A 12,277-nucleotide genomic window follows, 5' to 3' on the forward strand; every position below is an offset into this window, starting at 1 on the left:
AGTACTGGCACCACGGCCTAACCGTGACAGACAGATGATCCCTCCAAAGCAAAGCCAAGCCACCACTTCTCCCCACACAATCCACTGCCACCCCATTCCGAAACCCTAAACTCCACTTCACCTTTTCCATTGCTCGCGCCGTCTTTTTTGTCTTGCTCAGGAACACCACCGCTGGGTTGTGAGACCGTATGAGGTCCCTCAGCTCTCCGACTGTCGGGTCCAACCCCAATCCCCGACAGTTCCACACAAGGATATTCATTGTTCCCGGCGGCCCCGGCATCCGGGGTCCGCCGATCTAGCTTCCTGTACACCGATGCGCTCGAAGACTGACGACACCTTCTGCCATTTTCACCAACCAGAGCATCGCTACCCTCCTTCCGAACACCTTCTCCCACCGGCACCCACATCTGTTTAGATGGTCTTTTCCTTTCACCAGGGTTATACCAGCGGTGTTCATCTCGCTGTCGAGAGGAACTCCCCTCTGTTCTGGGTTTGCGAACATAGTACCCCGGCCTCCGGTGATATTCCTTTCGTGCCGCTTCCTCCCCGCCTTGCTGCCTTCTTCTATGGTCCTGACTCTTCTTGGGGGAGATCACACCCTCTCTAACTTTCTGATGAAGTTCATCTCTCAGTACCTTCTCTTTCTTCTTCTCTAGATCCTGACGCAGGTCCTTCTCCTTTCCCCCCGCTGCACCAGTGTGCGATTTTTGCGGGCTTAGCACCTCCTCCTCATGATTCTTCTCTTTTCGCCTCGACCCACCAGTGTGGGAATCAGCCGACGGAGTGTAGTCTCTGTATAGAGACCTGCGCGTTGGTAGGTCCCGCACAAATGCTTGCCCTTCCGGACCAACGTCCCCTCCACTAGACATTGAACTCTTTCTGCTAAAGTTTTTGCTTGAATTTCCCTGCCAATGCTTCTTCTCTTGGTGACTCGACGAAGCCCTACCGGGGGATGCCCGTAGCCATTCCCCCCACTGCAACAATGGATCCACTGGGGGATCGCAAACACCATCCACATGCACCAATCTGCCGCAGTCAAAACAGAAGCGAGGGACTTTTTCGTATGCAAAATCGAACCAAGTCTTCTCCAGGTCGTCGGGCTTCTTCTTAAGGTAGAAACCCCGAACGAGGGGTTCATGTAGCGCGATCCTTGCCCTTATTCTAAGTTGTGTTCCCCTTGCAAAGCCATCTTCTCCGACATCAACCTTTACAACTTGTCCTAGCCAGTTTCCAAGTGCCTCCCCAAACTCTTTCGATCTTTTATCCAGAGGAAGATCATCAACCCTAACCCAGGCCTCAATTGCATCGAAAATCATCTCAGAAGGCCTAGTCTCTCCATCGCATTCCTTCAGCGCTACCACATTGAAGTCAAACTGCCATGGGCCGTTATTCAGAACATGCTTCCAGTCCCCCTCGCTTCCGAATCTGATCATGAACATATTTCCACCAAGCATCTTGAATTGGGCCTCCCTGTGGAGTCCCCATGCACGTTGCATGGCTCTCTCGAAAGCATGCTTGATAAGAGGTCGCGGGGAGAAAGATTTGCCCACCACAGCCCACTTGATCTCGCGTTTCGATATTGGCTCAGTTTCCTCAAACACAAACCCGGTCGCCTCCTTCTCTGTCAGCGCCAGGCCGCCCATCTTCGCTGATAGGAACGCCGCCTCCTCCGTGGACTTGCCGTCGGCCGGAGACTCCGAGGATCTCCGTCCCACCTTGTCTCCCGTCTCCCCCGTCTTCTGCGGTGTCCGCTTCACCGGGGTCGCTGCCACAGAGGTCGCCTTCTCTCCCTTACTCGAGGACGACGCCATGGTCACCCCGACTAGGAGGGGCTCAAAAAACCACCGGGCACAGCCGGAGACCCAACGCCGTCGCCGCGTCCTCGCTGCCCTGAAGATCACCACCCGACGTTCAAAACCCTAACCCTAGCGCCGCCTCCCGATCGCCTCTCGGTCGCCTCTTAGGGAAACAAAAACGTGGTGGACCCGTCCCAGCATAACTACCGTCCGCCTTATCTTTCTGCCACGTCCTCTGTTTCTGATCGCTTATTAGTGCTCAATCTTTCTCGTAGTAAAAGCGAAGGGGAAATTAGCTTGCCGACCAGGCAAAAGCGCAAAGGCGCAGGCGCGTGCGTGACGTGAGTGACCCGGTCACCGTGCGTCGACCCGAGTCTATCCACGTAAAACGGCGTTATTAAATTAACGTAGGCCCGTGCGCGCGCCGCAGCGACACCGTCGCCTCCCTCCAAGGCAGTACTATTCCCAAGCCACGCCCACACCCAGTGGCGAGCAGCACGCTTCCCCTCCTATAGAAAACGTCCCCGGGACGAGACCCCGAGACCAGAAATTCCCCACAGCAAAGCAAACCACATCCTCTTCCCCTCCCCTCCCCTTCCCTGCTCGCGCTAGCTCACTGCCAGAATCCAAAGCTCCCGGCTGCCCGCGTGGGGTGCTGTCGTTAGTTCGCGCTCGCCGGAGCTGGGATCCGGCCGGGTTCTGGGCGGAAGGCCGGATTTGGGGCCGGCCGGTTTCACCTCGTTCCATTGTTTTCGCCGCCGCCAAGCTGCCCGTAGCCGTCCTCGTGGTAAGTACTACAGCCTTCTTGGTTCATCTGCCCCGGTTCGGTTTCTAGTCTTAGCACGATGGCAGTACTGCTCCATGGATGGATTTTTGCTCGTCCCGCACGCCTGTTTGTGTTTTGTGTGGAGAGATTCAGTCGCATTGTAGAGACAATTTTTCTGGCGTCGGATTGGATGTGTCTTGCTGGCTCAGCTCAGGCCGTTTGCGCACCAAGTTTGTGTGACAAATGAAATGCTGCCTTGCGCAGCTCAGCTCCTCCCCCGTCAAATTCGTTTTCTTAGCTCTTACCATAGCTATTGTTTTTGTTTCAGAAAAGAAATTGCTGGTTCGTTCGTAGCAGTTCAGAGTCTGAAAAATGCATCCCAAGGCTCGCATCCACGCGGACCCGGCGGCTCCGGAGCTAGACCGGATCGACTGCCTGCCGGACTCGCTCGTCCTGCTCATCCTCAACAAGCTGGAGGACGTGCACTCGCTCGGCCGCTGCGCCGCCGTGTCCAAGCGCTTCAACGACCTGGTCCCGCTCGTCCACGACGTGTACGTCAAGATCGACCGCGTCGTCGCCGTGGACGGCGACCCCGACGACGCGCTCAACCTGTCGTCCGCCAAGCCCCGGCACATCTTCTCCCACCTCTTCAAGCTCATGCTCTTCACCATCGCCAAGCCGTTTCACAGCATGCGCGGCCCGGGCGGCGCGGGCGGCAGGCCTCTGTTCCCGCGGCTCGCGCAGCACTCGCCCGTGCAGGTGCTGAGGGGCTTCTCCCACGTCCGGAACCTCCGGGTGGAGCTCCCCTCGGGGGACGTCGGGACGGAGGAGGGCGTCCTGCTCAAGTGGCGGGCCAGGTATGGCAGCACGCTCCAGAGCTGCGTGATCCTTGGCGGCACCCTGGTCGACCGCAAGCCCGCCGGGCACGAGCCGTCGGCGGAGGACGGCGGGAGCATGCCGGAGTCCTTCTACACCAACGGCGGGCTGAAGCTCCGCGTGGTGTGGACCATCAGCTCCCTGATCGCCGCGTCGACGCGGCACTACCTCCTCCGGTCGATCATCAAGGAGCATCCGACGCTGCGAAGCCTGGTGTTGGCGGACGCCGACGGGCAGGGGACGCTGTGCATGGGGGCGGAGCAGCTCGCGGAGTTCAGGGAGAACCGGCTGTCGGCCTCGGCGTGCTCCAACAGGACGCAGGTCCCGGCGTGCAGCATGAAGCTCAAGTACGCGCCGTACCTCGAGCTGCCCGGCGGCCTGGGGCTGCAGGGCGCGACCCTGGTCGTCATCAAGCCCTCCGGCGATGGGGCTGGTGGCTGTCACGTTGGCCGGAAGGAGACTGATGCTTTTGTCTCGGGCGCGTTCGATGGGCCTTTCAGGTTCGCGGCCAAGGCGCTGATGAAGCGGCGCACCTATCTGCTGGAGATGAACGGGTTCTAGATGCCGTTGAGGTGTTTGTGGATGGACATCTTGCTTTTGCAGTGCTTCTCATGGACAACTGTTTTCTGCTCGGGCAAATGCAGCTTCTGAATTGTAGTGTTGCATATAATCTGCTGCATTACTAGTTGACAGATGGGTTTACATATATGCTCATCAGCTCATGGGCAGAGTGCTGGCGTCTTATCTGTGGCGTTTGGGTGCAATCTGTCTTGACTCTTGCTCGCACAATCCACTCTTCCAATAGTAATGGAAATTTCCGGAGAATTATTTACATATATGCTTCCAATGTAAATAACTAGTCAGATATATTTTAAAGAGACCAGCTCTAGGAAGAAATCAGGCCAATAGATTCCGACTGCACATGCATTGACGCTCTCTACGGCATTTTACAGTAGCTTCTATACTGCAGCTATTGACCCCCAAGTCTATTTCATCTATTTACGACATTGTTATTCCAGTATCAAATAGTAGGACATAAGCTGAAAAGTCATCTACAAATTATTATTTCCTGATAAAGAGAGCTCTCCCTCCGATTTTCATTAACGGAAACCACGATGTCTTATACAACAACTAGAACTAGGGAACATAAACGATCAAGAGGGAGCAGAAAGGGCTATCCCGAACGGCTTCCAAAAGACCACAAAAGGCTATATATAGCTAACTCCCTCTGTCCCATAATATAAGAAAGTTTTTTTTACACTAGTAATAAACTCCAAAGCCATCATCCTAGGAGCCTACAAACCAAGCGTCCAGGAAATGGTAATACGAAAGTATAAGGGAAATTCTAACCATACATCAACATACCACAGTTTCAAAGCAGGATAGCCAATGAACATCTTCAACATCAGCCAAAGGTAGGAGGGACAAAGAGTTCCCCTGAAGATCACCCAACCACCTATGCGTCGTCTTGAAGACTTCACTTGCATTTAGCTCAACCATTTTTACGCCCCACTTCATTGTTCTTTGTTTTTATGGGGGTTTTCCGCAAAATATTCCAATCATGAGGCCATTTGATAATCATATTAACAGGAGCACAAGGATAAGTCACCTTGTTGTTATAAAAAATAATATTATTTCCCAATTTCCAAATAGTCTAGAAAACAACAAATATTCCAACCACAACTAGGTTCTTTTCATTTTTATGAAATCTTAATAACCAAATGTTGAACAGGTCATGTACACTATCAAGTATATCATGTAGATTGAAAGAACACTTCATGGTATTCCAAAGCAATTTAGCAATAGAACACTGCAAGAGTAATGATTTATAGATTCATTCCTTCCACAATATCGGCATTTATTATCACCAAGCCACCCTCTCCTAAGAAGATTCTCATTAGGTAGGATGTTATTTTGTAAGCACCAGCCAAATAAACACTTTAACTCTAGGGTCATCTTAACTTCCACAAGAAGTTATGTGGATATTTGATCCCATTTCCAGCCAAGATCCTATAGTAAGATTTAACTAAATATATACAATTCTTAGTAAGTGTCCATCTGATGGAGTCCTTTTGGTATGTCAAAACTACTGTAGCACAAACTTCTTTAATATTGTCCCGCAACTCTAATGAATCCACATACAAGGTCCTTATAAACTGGACCTAATCAGACCCTTTGCAGAGAATTTCATTTACATATTTGTTCTTACAAAACATAAATTGTATAGTTTAGAAGAATTCTTTTTGGAGGCTTGTCCCCAATCCACCAGTCTTCCCAAAACCTCACATTTTCCCATTGCCAACTATAAGTTTACATAAAGAGAAAAATGATCTTTATGTTTTAAAAGTTCTGTCCAAGACTAAGAATCACCTTGTTTGGGTTTGCTCCATGAAAGGCACGCTCCTTTCTGATATTTGTTCAGAATAACATCTACCACAATCTTTCAGTGTTGAAAAGTTTCCACCACCATTTACATAACAATGCTTTATTGATCAAAGCTAAATTTTGAATACCTAAACCATCCATATCTTTAGGACTACAACCTCAGACCATTTAACTAAATGATATGTTTACTTATTCATATTTCATGCCATAAGAGCCCTGCTGTAAAATAACCCATTATCTTATCAACTCACACTAGGGAACGATAGAAAGAAATCATAAAATAAGGGATACCAGCCAGTGAAGACTGTATTAAAGTAATTATAGTAGGACTAACAAATATTCTACCTTGCCAATTACTGCATTTTATCTTCACGAGGTTTCCAATTCTTATTTCTAATTCTTTTGTCATCAACGGGTAATACAAGGTATCTCATAGGAAGAGAACCTATAGGACAAGTAAAGATTTTTGCATAGTTTTCTGCCTTGCTAATAGCATCTCCAAACAAAAACAATTCACTCTTATGAAAGTTGATTTTTAGGGCAGGCTAGTTCAAATAGACAAAGATTAAATTTCAAATTATGAGCATGATAATAATTATCTTGTAAAAGAAAAACAATGTCATCAGAATACTAGAGCATATTGACCCCACCATTACCCCTAGCTTTGCCCATGAGCATAGTCAAATCATCAACAACTAGATAAAAAATTAAGGGAGACAGGGAATCTCCTTGCCTTAACCCCTTATGTGTAGGAAAATAAGGGCCAATATTACCATTAACCTTTATACTAACATTCCCCCCATAATGGTATGCTTAACCCAATGAATCCACTTATCAGCGGATCCTTTTATTTTGAGCATTTCAAAAATGAAAGGCCATTTGGCCCTTATCATAGGCCTTTTCAAAATCCAATTTAAAAAGTACGACACTTTGCTTCTTGTGGTGTATACTATTAATGCCTCATTTAAAATAAGTACCCCCTCCATAATACTCCATCCGTTCCATAATGTAGTGCATATAGATTTTCTGGAAAGTTAAACTTTACAAACTTTGACCAAGTTTGTACCGAAAACTATTTATATCTACAATTTCAAATATATACAATATGATAGTATGTCTTGTGATGTATCTAAGGATATATATTTGGTATTCTAGATGTATATGTTTCACTCTACAAACTTGGTCAAAGTCTATAAAGTTTGACTTTCCAAAAAAATCTGTACGCGCTACATTGTGGAATGGAGGGAGTATAAGCACCCCCTCCATAATATGTCCCCCTTTAATAAAGGTAGTTGAATGGGTGAAACAACTTCCATAGCCACTCCATTCAACCTATTCATGGGCACTTTTAAAAGATATAAAGCTAACATTCAAAATACATATTGGCCTGAATTTCTGTATTTGATTTGCATCCTTTGTTTTGGGCATCAAAGTGATAATCCCATAGCTTAGCATGGCTATGTCTAAAGTCCCTCTATGAAAATCATCAAAAAGAGCTTTGAGATCATTTTTAACCAACAAAAAAATTCATCTACAATAACTCTCAACAATTTACCCGTATGCCTTTTTTGCAAATGACCTTACTTGTGTATTTAAATTTCCTACTATTTCTTTTGCAAACGGAGGATGGCGCCCAAACTCTGTAGCTATTGTTGCACATAATCATGCACAATTATTTATTGTTATGGGAAATGCCACAAAAGCCGTTCATGCTTAACAAAATCAATTAACAAATTATAAACCATCCACATAGCAGATCCACAATCCTAACAGAAAGCCTCGGTGATTCACTGTTTACCATAATGAGCCCCCTTAACCAGCAACATGGGCCTGTTAAAAAAGAATTTGAGTTATGGATGCGAGCTTGATCAGGTGGGGTCGCTACACACATGTAATCGTGTGTCCATGAGGGTGGTGGTCCCCGTTGAGGTCTTGCAGGGGTTCCAGATTGTAACTTAAACCTCCTTCCTCTCTTAATAGTAAGTAGCAAAACGGCCCGTGCGTTGCAACGGGAGAAAAAACCATAATCTCCAATGGTCATGACCGCATTTTGCTGGATCAGCAAGATACAGTATCACTTTCATTTTCGTGAAATCGTGAACAATTTTTGAAAAGCTTGAGCATTTCTCTAAACTTGTGAACATATTTGAAATTGTGAACATTTTTCAATTTCGTCAACATTTTTACAGATTTGCGAACATTTTCTAAATTCATGAACGTTTTATACTATTTCCAACATTTTTTGAAATTCATGAACCTTTTTTTGATTTAACAAACATTTTTTGAAGTTCATGATCATTTTTTGAATCAACGAATATTTCTTGAATAAACTATTTTGTAAGTCATGAATAGTTTTTGAATTTTTATGATATTTTTCAATTCATGAACATTGTTTGAATTGGCCATTTGTTTTTCAATTTATTAACTTTTTTAATACACATTTTTATTAAATCATGAACATTTTTTAGATTTTCCGAACATTTCAAAATTACGAACATTTTATGAATATGAAAATTGTTTTTAAAACGCAAACATTTTTTGAATCCACAATCATTTAGAATTATTTAAAGTAGAAAAGACAAAGACGGAAAATAAAAAACAGGCTGCCCGAATGTGGGCCGGCTCAAACAGGCATGTTGTGTCTTCTCCCAGTGCGTAGAGCGCAGTACAAGAGGTTCCTACTACATGGGTCGGCCCTGGCAGGGGATTCCCTGTGCGTAACGTTTCCTATCACTTATAGGTGGCATAGATGGATAATTTTTCGCAACTTTAGGGGCAATTTATGTGACGTGCCGCAAGAAGCACTAACGACTTTTTTATTACCATCTGGGAAGGTCCGTTTAGTATCACAAAACTACTTAGCAACAGTTGGACAAATGGGTAATGTTGGGGTGAACCGAAATTTTTTGGGTAGAGCTGGATCTAAGTGTTGGCTAGGTAAACACCCCGTAGTAGGAGGGGTAGTTATGAACCCTGTTGACAACCCCATGGGGGCGGTGAAGGGAAAGCTCCCATTGGTAGAAAAAAACCACAACCCCTTGGGGTTTTCACCGAGTGATTTTTGGTTCAAGTGATGCACTACTGCATGTTACAAACATTATCAATCCTTAAAAAAAGGAACAAATGGTGAACGTACGCTATCCAATAAAAGTCCCGACCAATATTCCTATTCCTATCCTTTCATCCTTCAGAAAAAAAGAAGCAATCCAAACAATTCAAAAAAGCATAGATATTAGAAGGCCTGCTAGATAGGCTCCTCATAGGGCCACCAAAAAATGAGGCCCTGAAATCCAACTTCAGTGTAATTACCCAATAAAAAAACAAAGCACAATACAATAGGCCATTAGCCCACTATGTTCGTGATTGTCCAGGAGGCTACTAGCCCACTACGTGACATTATTTTTTAGAAAAGTTCACAAAAATTGAAAACAGTCCATGGATTTTTGAAAAAACGTCCGTTGATTTTGAAGAAAAAGTTCACCAATACAATCACGCATTTAAGAAAAATAAATAAAATGAAAAAGAAACAGAAAAAAATAAAAAGAAACAGAAAAAATGAAAAGAAACAAAAAAAGAAAATGCGAACTGGAGAAAAAAATAAGAAGGACGCTAGAAGTTACCATGCATAAGCTAGCGATAGTCGTAGTGGTTAGCACGGTGCGCTTTGAACGTGTAGGTCCTGGGCGCAGCTCCCTATTTTTTGCACTTAATAAAGAGATGTAGCAAAATGGGCCGGCCCATCTTGTGAAATGACCTGTAACGGGCGCTTGCAGCGCTAAAGAGGAAACGCCCTGGTCGCACCAACGCAGGGCTGAAACCTATCTAAAAAAACGCAGGGCTGAAACAAAACCTAATAAAAATGTGCACGCAGTTATACAACACACATATTTAGTGAAGAGTGCTTTACAATTAGGGATGGGCTGTCATGTTTGGTTAGGCTATCCCGGAGTTCTTTTGTTCGTCTCTGTAAATATTGCGAAGAGTCAATAAAACTTCTCAAGATTGTCTAAAAAACGTATTCTAAAAAAACAGAACTTTTGAACCATTTATACTTTATATGTATATTGTTTGATTTTTTTTACAGCCACGTGTAGGAGTACTTGGGAGCAAAACAGTGAAATGAGCTTTCACCTGGGAGCCAAAACAGTGATCTGACGATTTTGTTAAGATGAAAAAAATATATAGAGCTGCTCGGTTTATAAGAAAATTTTGGCCAAAATCTATGCAGAAACAACAAGAAGAAAAACCCAATGAAGATCCAAACAGTCCACCACCCCAAAGGACCGCGAGTCGAAAACGCCATCAAGAAGTGAGATGACACCGAAGAACGTCGTCATTGCTGTAATCGACCCCCCTCGATACAAAAATTTCGCCAAAAACTGTAGATGACCGCCCCATCGAATCTCGGGAAAACATCCAGCTCTTTGAACAAACCACTATCGCCACTCCCACTCCGATCAAACAAGACCTAGTGTATCTGCGTGTATGTGGCATGGACGTAGTATTGTGTTGAAAAAAAAGCACAACTTGATGCGCCTGCTTATTCATGTATGCATGATCTCAAGTGTATCTAAAGGATGCAACACACCAGTTCTTTGTAATCCAATGTATTGTATGTTATTTTACAAAGTGGCGTGTGTTTTTTGCAAAAGAAAAATGTGGCGTGTGTTGATGTGGTTGCTGTATTCAGTGTCAGTTTTCAGAATAGAGATTTCTGTATGAGGACACTAACAGCTTATTCAATAATTGTGTGTGTCATCGTCAACTCATTTTTTACAGGGTACCAATTCTTGCAACATGGCTGACCTGTTGTTTATTGTTGATCATATCAGCAAAGCGTGTATTAGCTTGTTTTTAAAGGTGTTGACCACAGCTAAAAAGGGGTGTTGATCCAGAGCAAAAGACAGCACAATGTTATACTTCTAACCCAGAGACGAACTACGTACTGCTTGCAATGGGGTCGATGATTGTGCCCATGGAGCCGATCACCCATGTCGACGACGGCAACGGCGATCAGGCGGCCTCCCATGCAGCTCGCCAGCGGCGTCCCAAGTTCCCAAACATGGCCGCGGTGCCACTCTTGAAGAAGGTACGAAACTGAACCTTCTTTTGGCTACAATTCCTACGGCTAACCAGGAACTAGATGCTCGGATCAGGTGACGGCGGAGTTCCTCGGGACGTTCATCCTGATGTTCACCCAGGTGTCGACCATCATCATGGACGAGCAGCACGACGGCGTGGAGGGCCTCATGGGCATCGCCGTGTCCGTGGGCCTGGCGGTCACGGTGCTCGTCTTCTCCACCATCCACATCTCCGGGTGCCACCTGAATCCCGCGGTGAGCATCGCCATGGCGGTCTTCGGCCACCTCCCGCCGGCCCACCTCGTCCCCTACGTCGCCGCGCAGGTGCTGGGCTCCACCGCCGCCTCGTTCGTGGGCAACGCCATCTACCACCCCGTGAACCCCGGCATCGCCACCGTCCCGAGCGTCGGCATCGTCGAGGCGTTCGCCGTCGAGTTCATCATCACCTTAGTCCTCCTCTTCGTCATAACCGCTGTTGCCACGGATCCTCATGCAGTAATATATACTGTACTTCTTCCATTCCTTTTATACTTTCTCTTTCGTGGCTTCCCTAGCCAGTGGTCTCAGCTGTTTTACGAAAATGCTTAGGTGAAAGAACTGATCGCGGTGGCAGTTGGTGCGACAGTAGTAATGAATATTCTCGTCGCGGGGTAAGTGGAATCTGTGTGTGGTACACGTATATATTTTGGGTCCTCTGTGTTTTGGTTTCAAGCTGAGCACGATTTTACTTATGCTGGCTGAATTTTGTTGTGAGAAGGCCATCGACAGGTGCATCTATGAACCCAGCGCGTACGATTGGACCGGCGATTGTTACGGGGAGATACAACAAGATTTGGGTTTATCTGCTGGCTACACCACTGGGTGCTATTGCTGGAGCTGGATCTTACGTTGCAATTAAGCTGTAGTTACGACTTACGAATATGCACACGAAAAGGAGTTAGAAAGAGACGAATGTAAATAGTTCATTTTTTTAGCAAAGTGCTTTTTTTTGCTCAGGAACATTTGCTGCTCTATTCACCGGTCCTTTTTTTAAAGCGGAGGCAAAAGTTTTGCCTCATCGATTAATTAAGAAAAAAAGAATTGCCCAGTTAATTAACGGAAAACCGGGCGAAAACCTATACAATCGGAGCACATATGAATAATGAACTACTCACACAACATGGAACCCCACAAACGCACAGATGGCCCGTCACACTTGCCGAGTATACAACATCCACAAACCCCGAGGCACCTCCCAACCCAAAACCACAACCCAATCAAGCAGCCACAGACGTCTTGCCTTTGGCGCCACTCTTGTCTTTGCCCACCTTCTTTTGTTTGCCTCTTGGTGTCCCTGTCAGGAGGCAAGCAATCGACCTGCCCAAACCAGGTCT

General features: G+C 45.9%; 2 protein-coding genes across 2 annotated transcripts; both read left to right on the plus strand.

Moving 5' to 3' along the window:
• The first annotated feature begins 2,228 nt into the window (after window positions 1-2,228).
• LOC119277349 (F-box protein At4g18380-like) lies at window positions 2,229-4,272 on the plus strand. The gene is made up of 2 exons (XM_037558625.1): window positions 2,229-2,583; window positions 2,891-4,272. Exon 2 carries the CDS (start codon window positions 2,935-2,937, stop codon window positions 3,997-3,999), a length of 1,065 nt encoding a protein of 354 aa, XP_037414522.1. The 5' UTR covers window positions 2,229-2,583; window positions 2,891-2,934; the 3' UTR covers window positions 4,000-4,272.
• Window positions 4,273-10,814: 6,542 nt separating this feature from the next.
• On the plus strand, window positions 10,815-11,809 carry LOC119279700 (aquaporin NIP3-3-like). Its single transcript, XM_037560854.1, has 4 exons — window positions 10,815-10,875; window positions 10,960-11,399; window positions 11,493-11,554; window positions 11,662-11,809. The coding sequence occupies exons 1-4, from the start codon at window positions 10,815-10,817 to the stop codon at window positions 11,807-11,809; spliced, it is 711 nt and encodes a 236-aa protein (XP_037416751.1).
• Window positions 11,810-12,277: the final 468 nt, after the last annotated feature.

This window comes from Triticum dicoccoides, chromosome 3B (genome assembly GCF_002162155.2).
Source record: "Triticum dicoccoides isolate Atlit2015 ecotype Zavitan chromosome 3B, WEW_v2.0, whole genome shotgun sequence".
NCBI classification, from domain to species: Eukaryota; Viridiplantae; Streptophyta; class Magnoliopsida; order Poales; family Poaceae; genus Triticum; species Triticum dicoccoides.

Coding starts and splice junctions, on each gene's coding strand:
- LOC119277349 (XM_037558625.1), top strand. CDS start 2,935: ATGCATCCCAAGGCTCGCATCCACGCGGACCCGGCGGCTCCGGAGCTA.
- LOC119279700 (XM_037560854.1), top strand. CDS start 10,815: ATGTCGACGACGGCAACGGCGATCAGGCGGCCTCCCATGCAGCTCGCC. Junction 10,876..10,959: donor GCTCGCCAGCGGCGTCCCAA/GTTCCCAAACAT, acceptor ACGGCTAACCAG/GAACTAGATGCTCGGATCAG. Junction 11,400..11,492: donor TTGCCACGGATCCTCATGCA/GTAATATATACT, acceptor GAAAATGCTTAG/GTGAAAGAACTGATCGCGGT.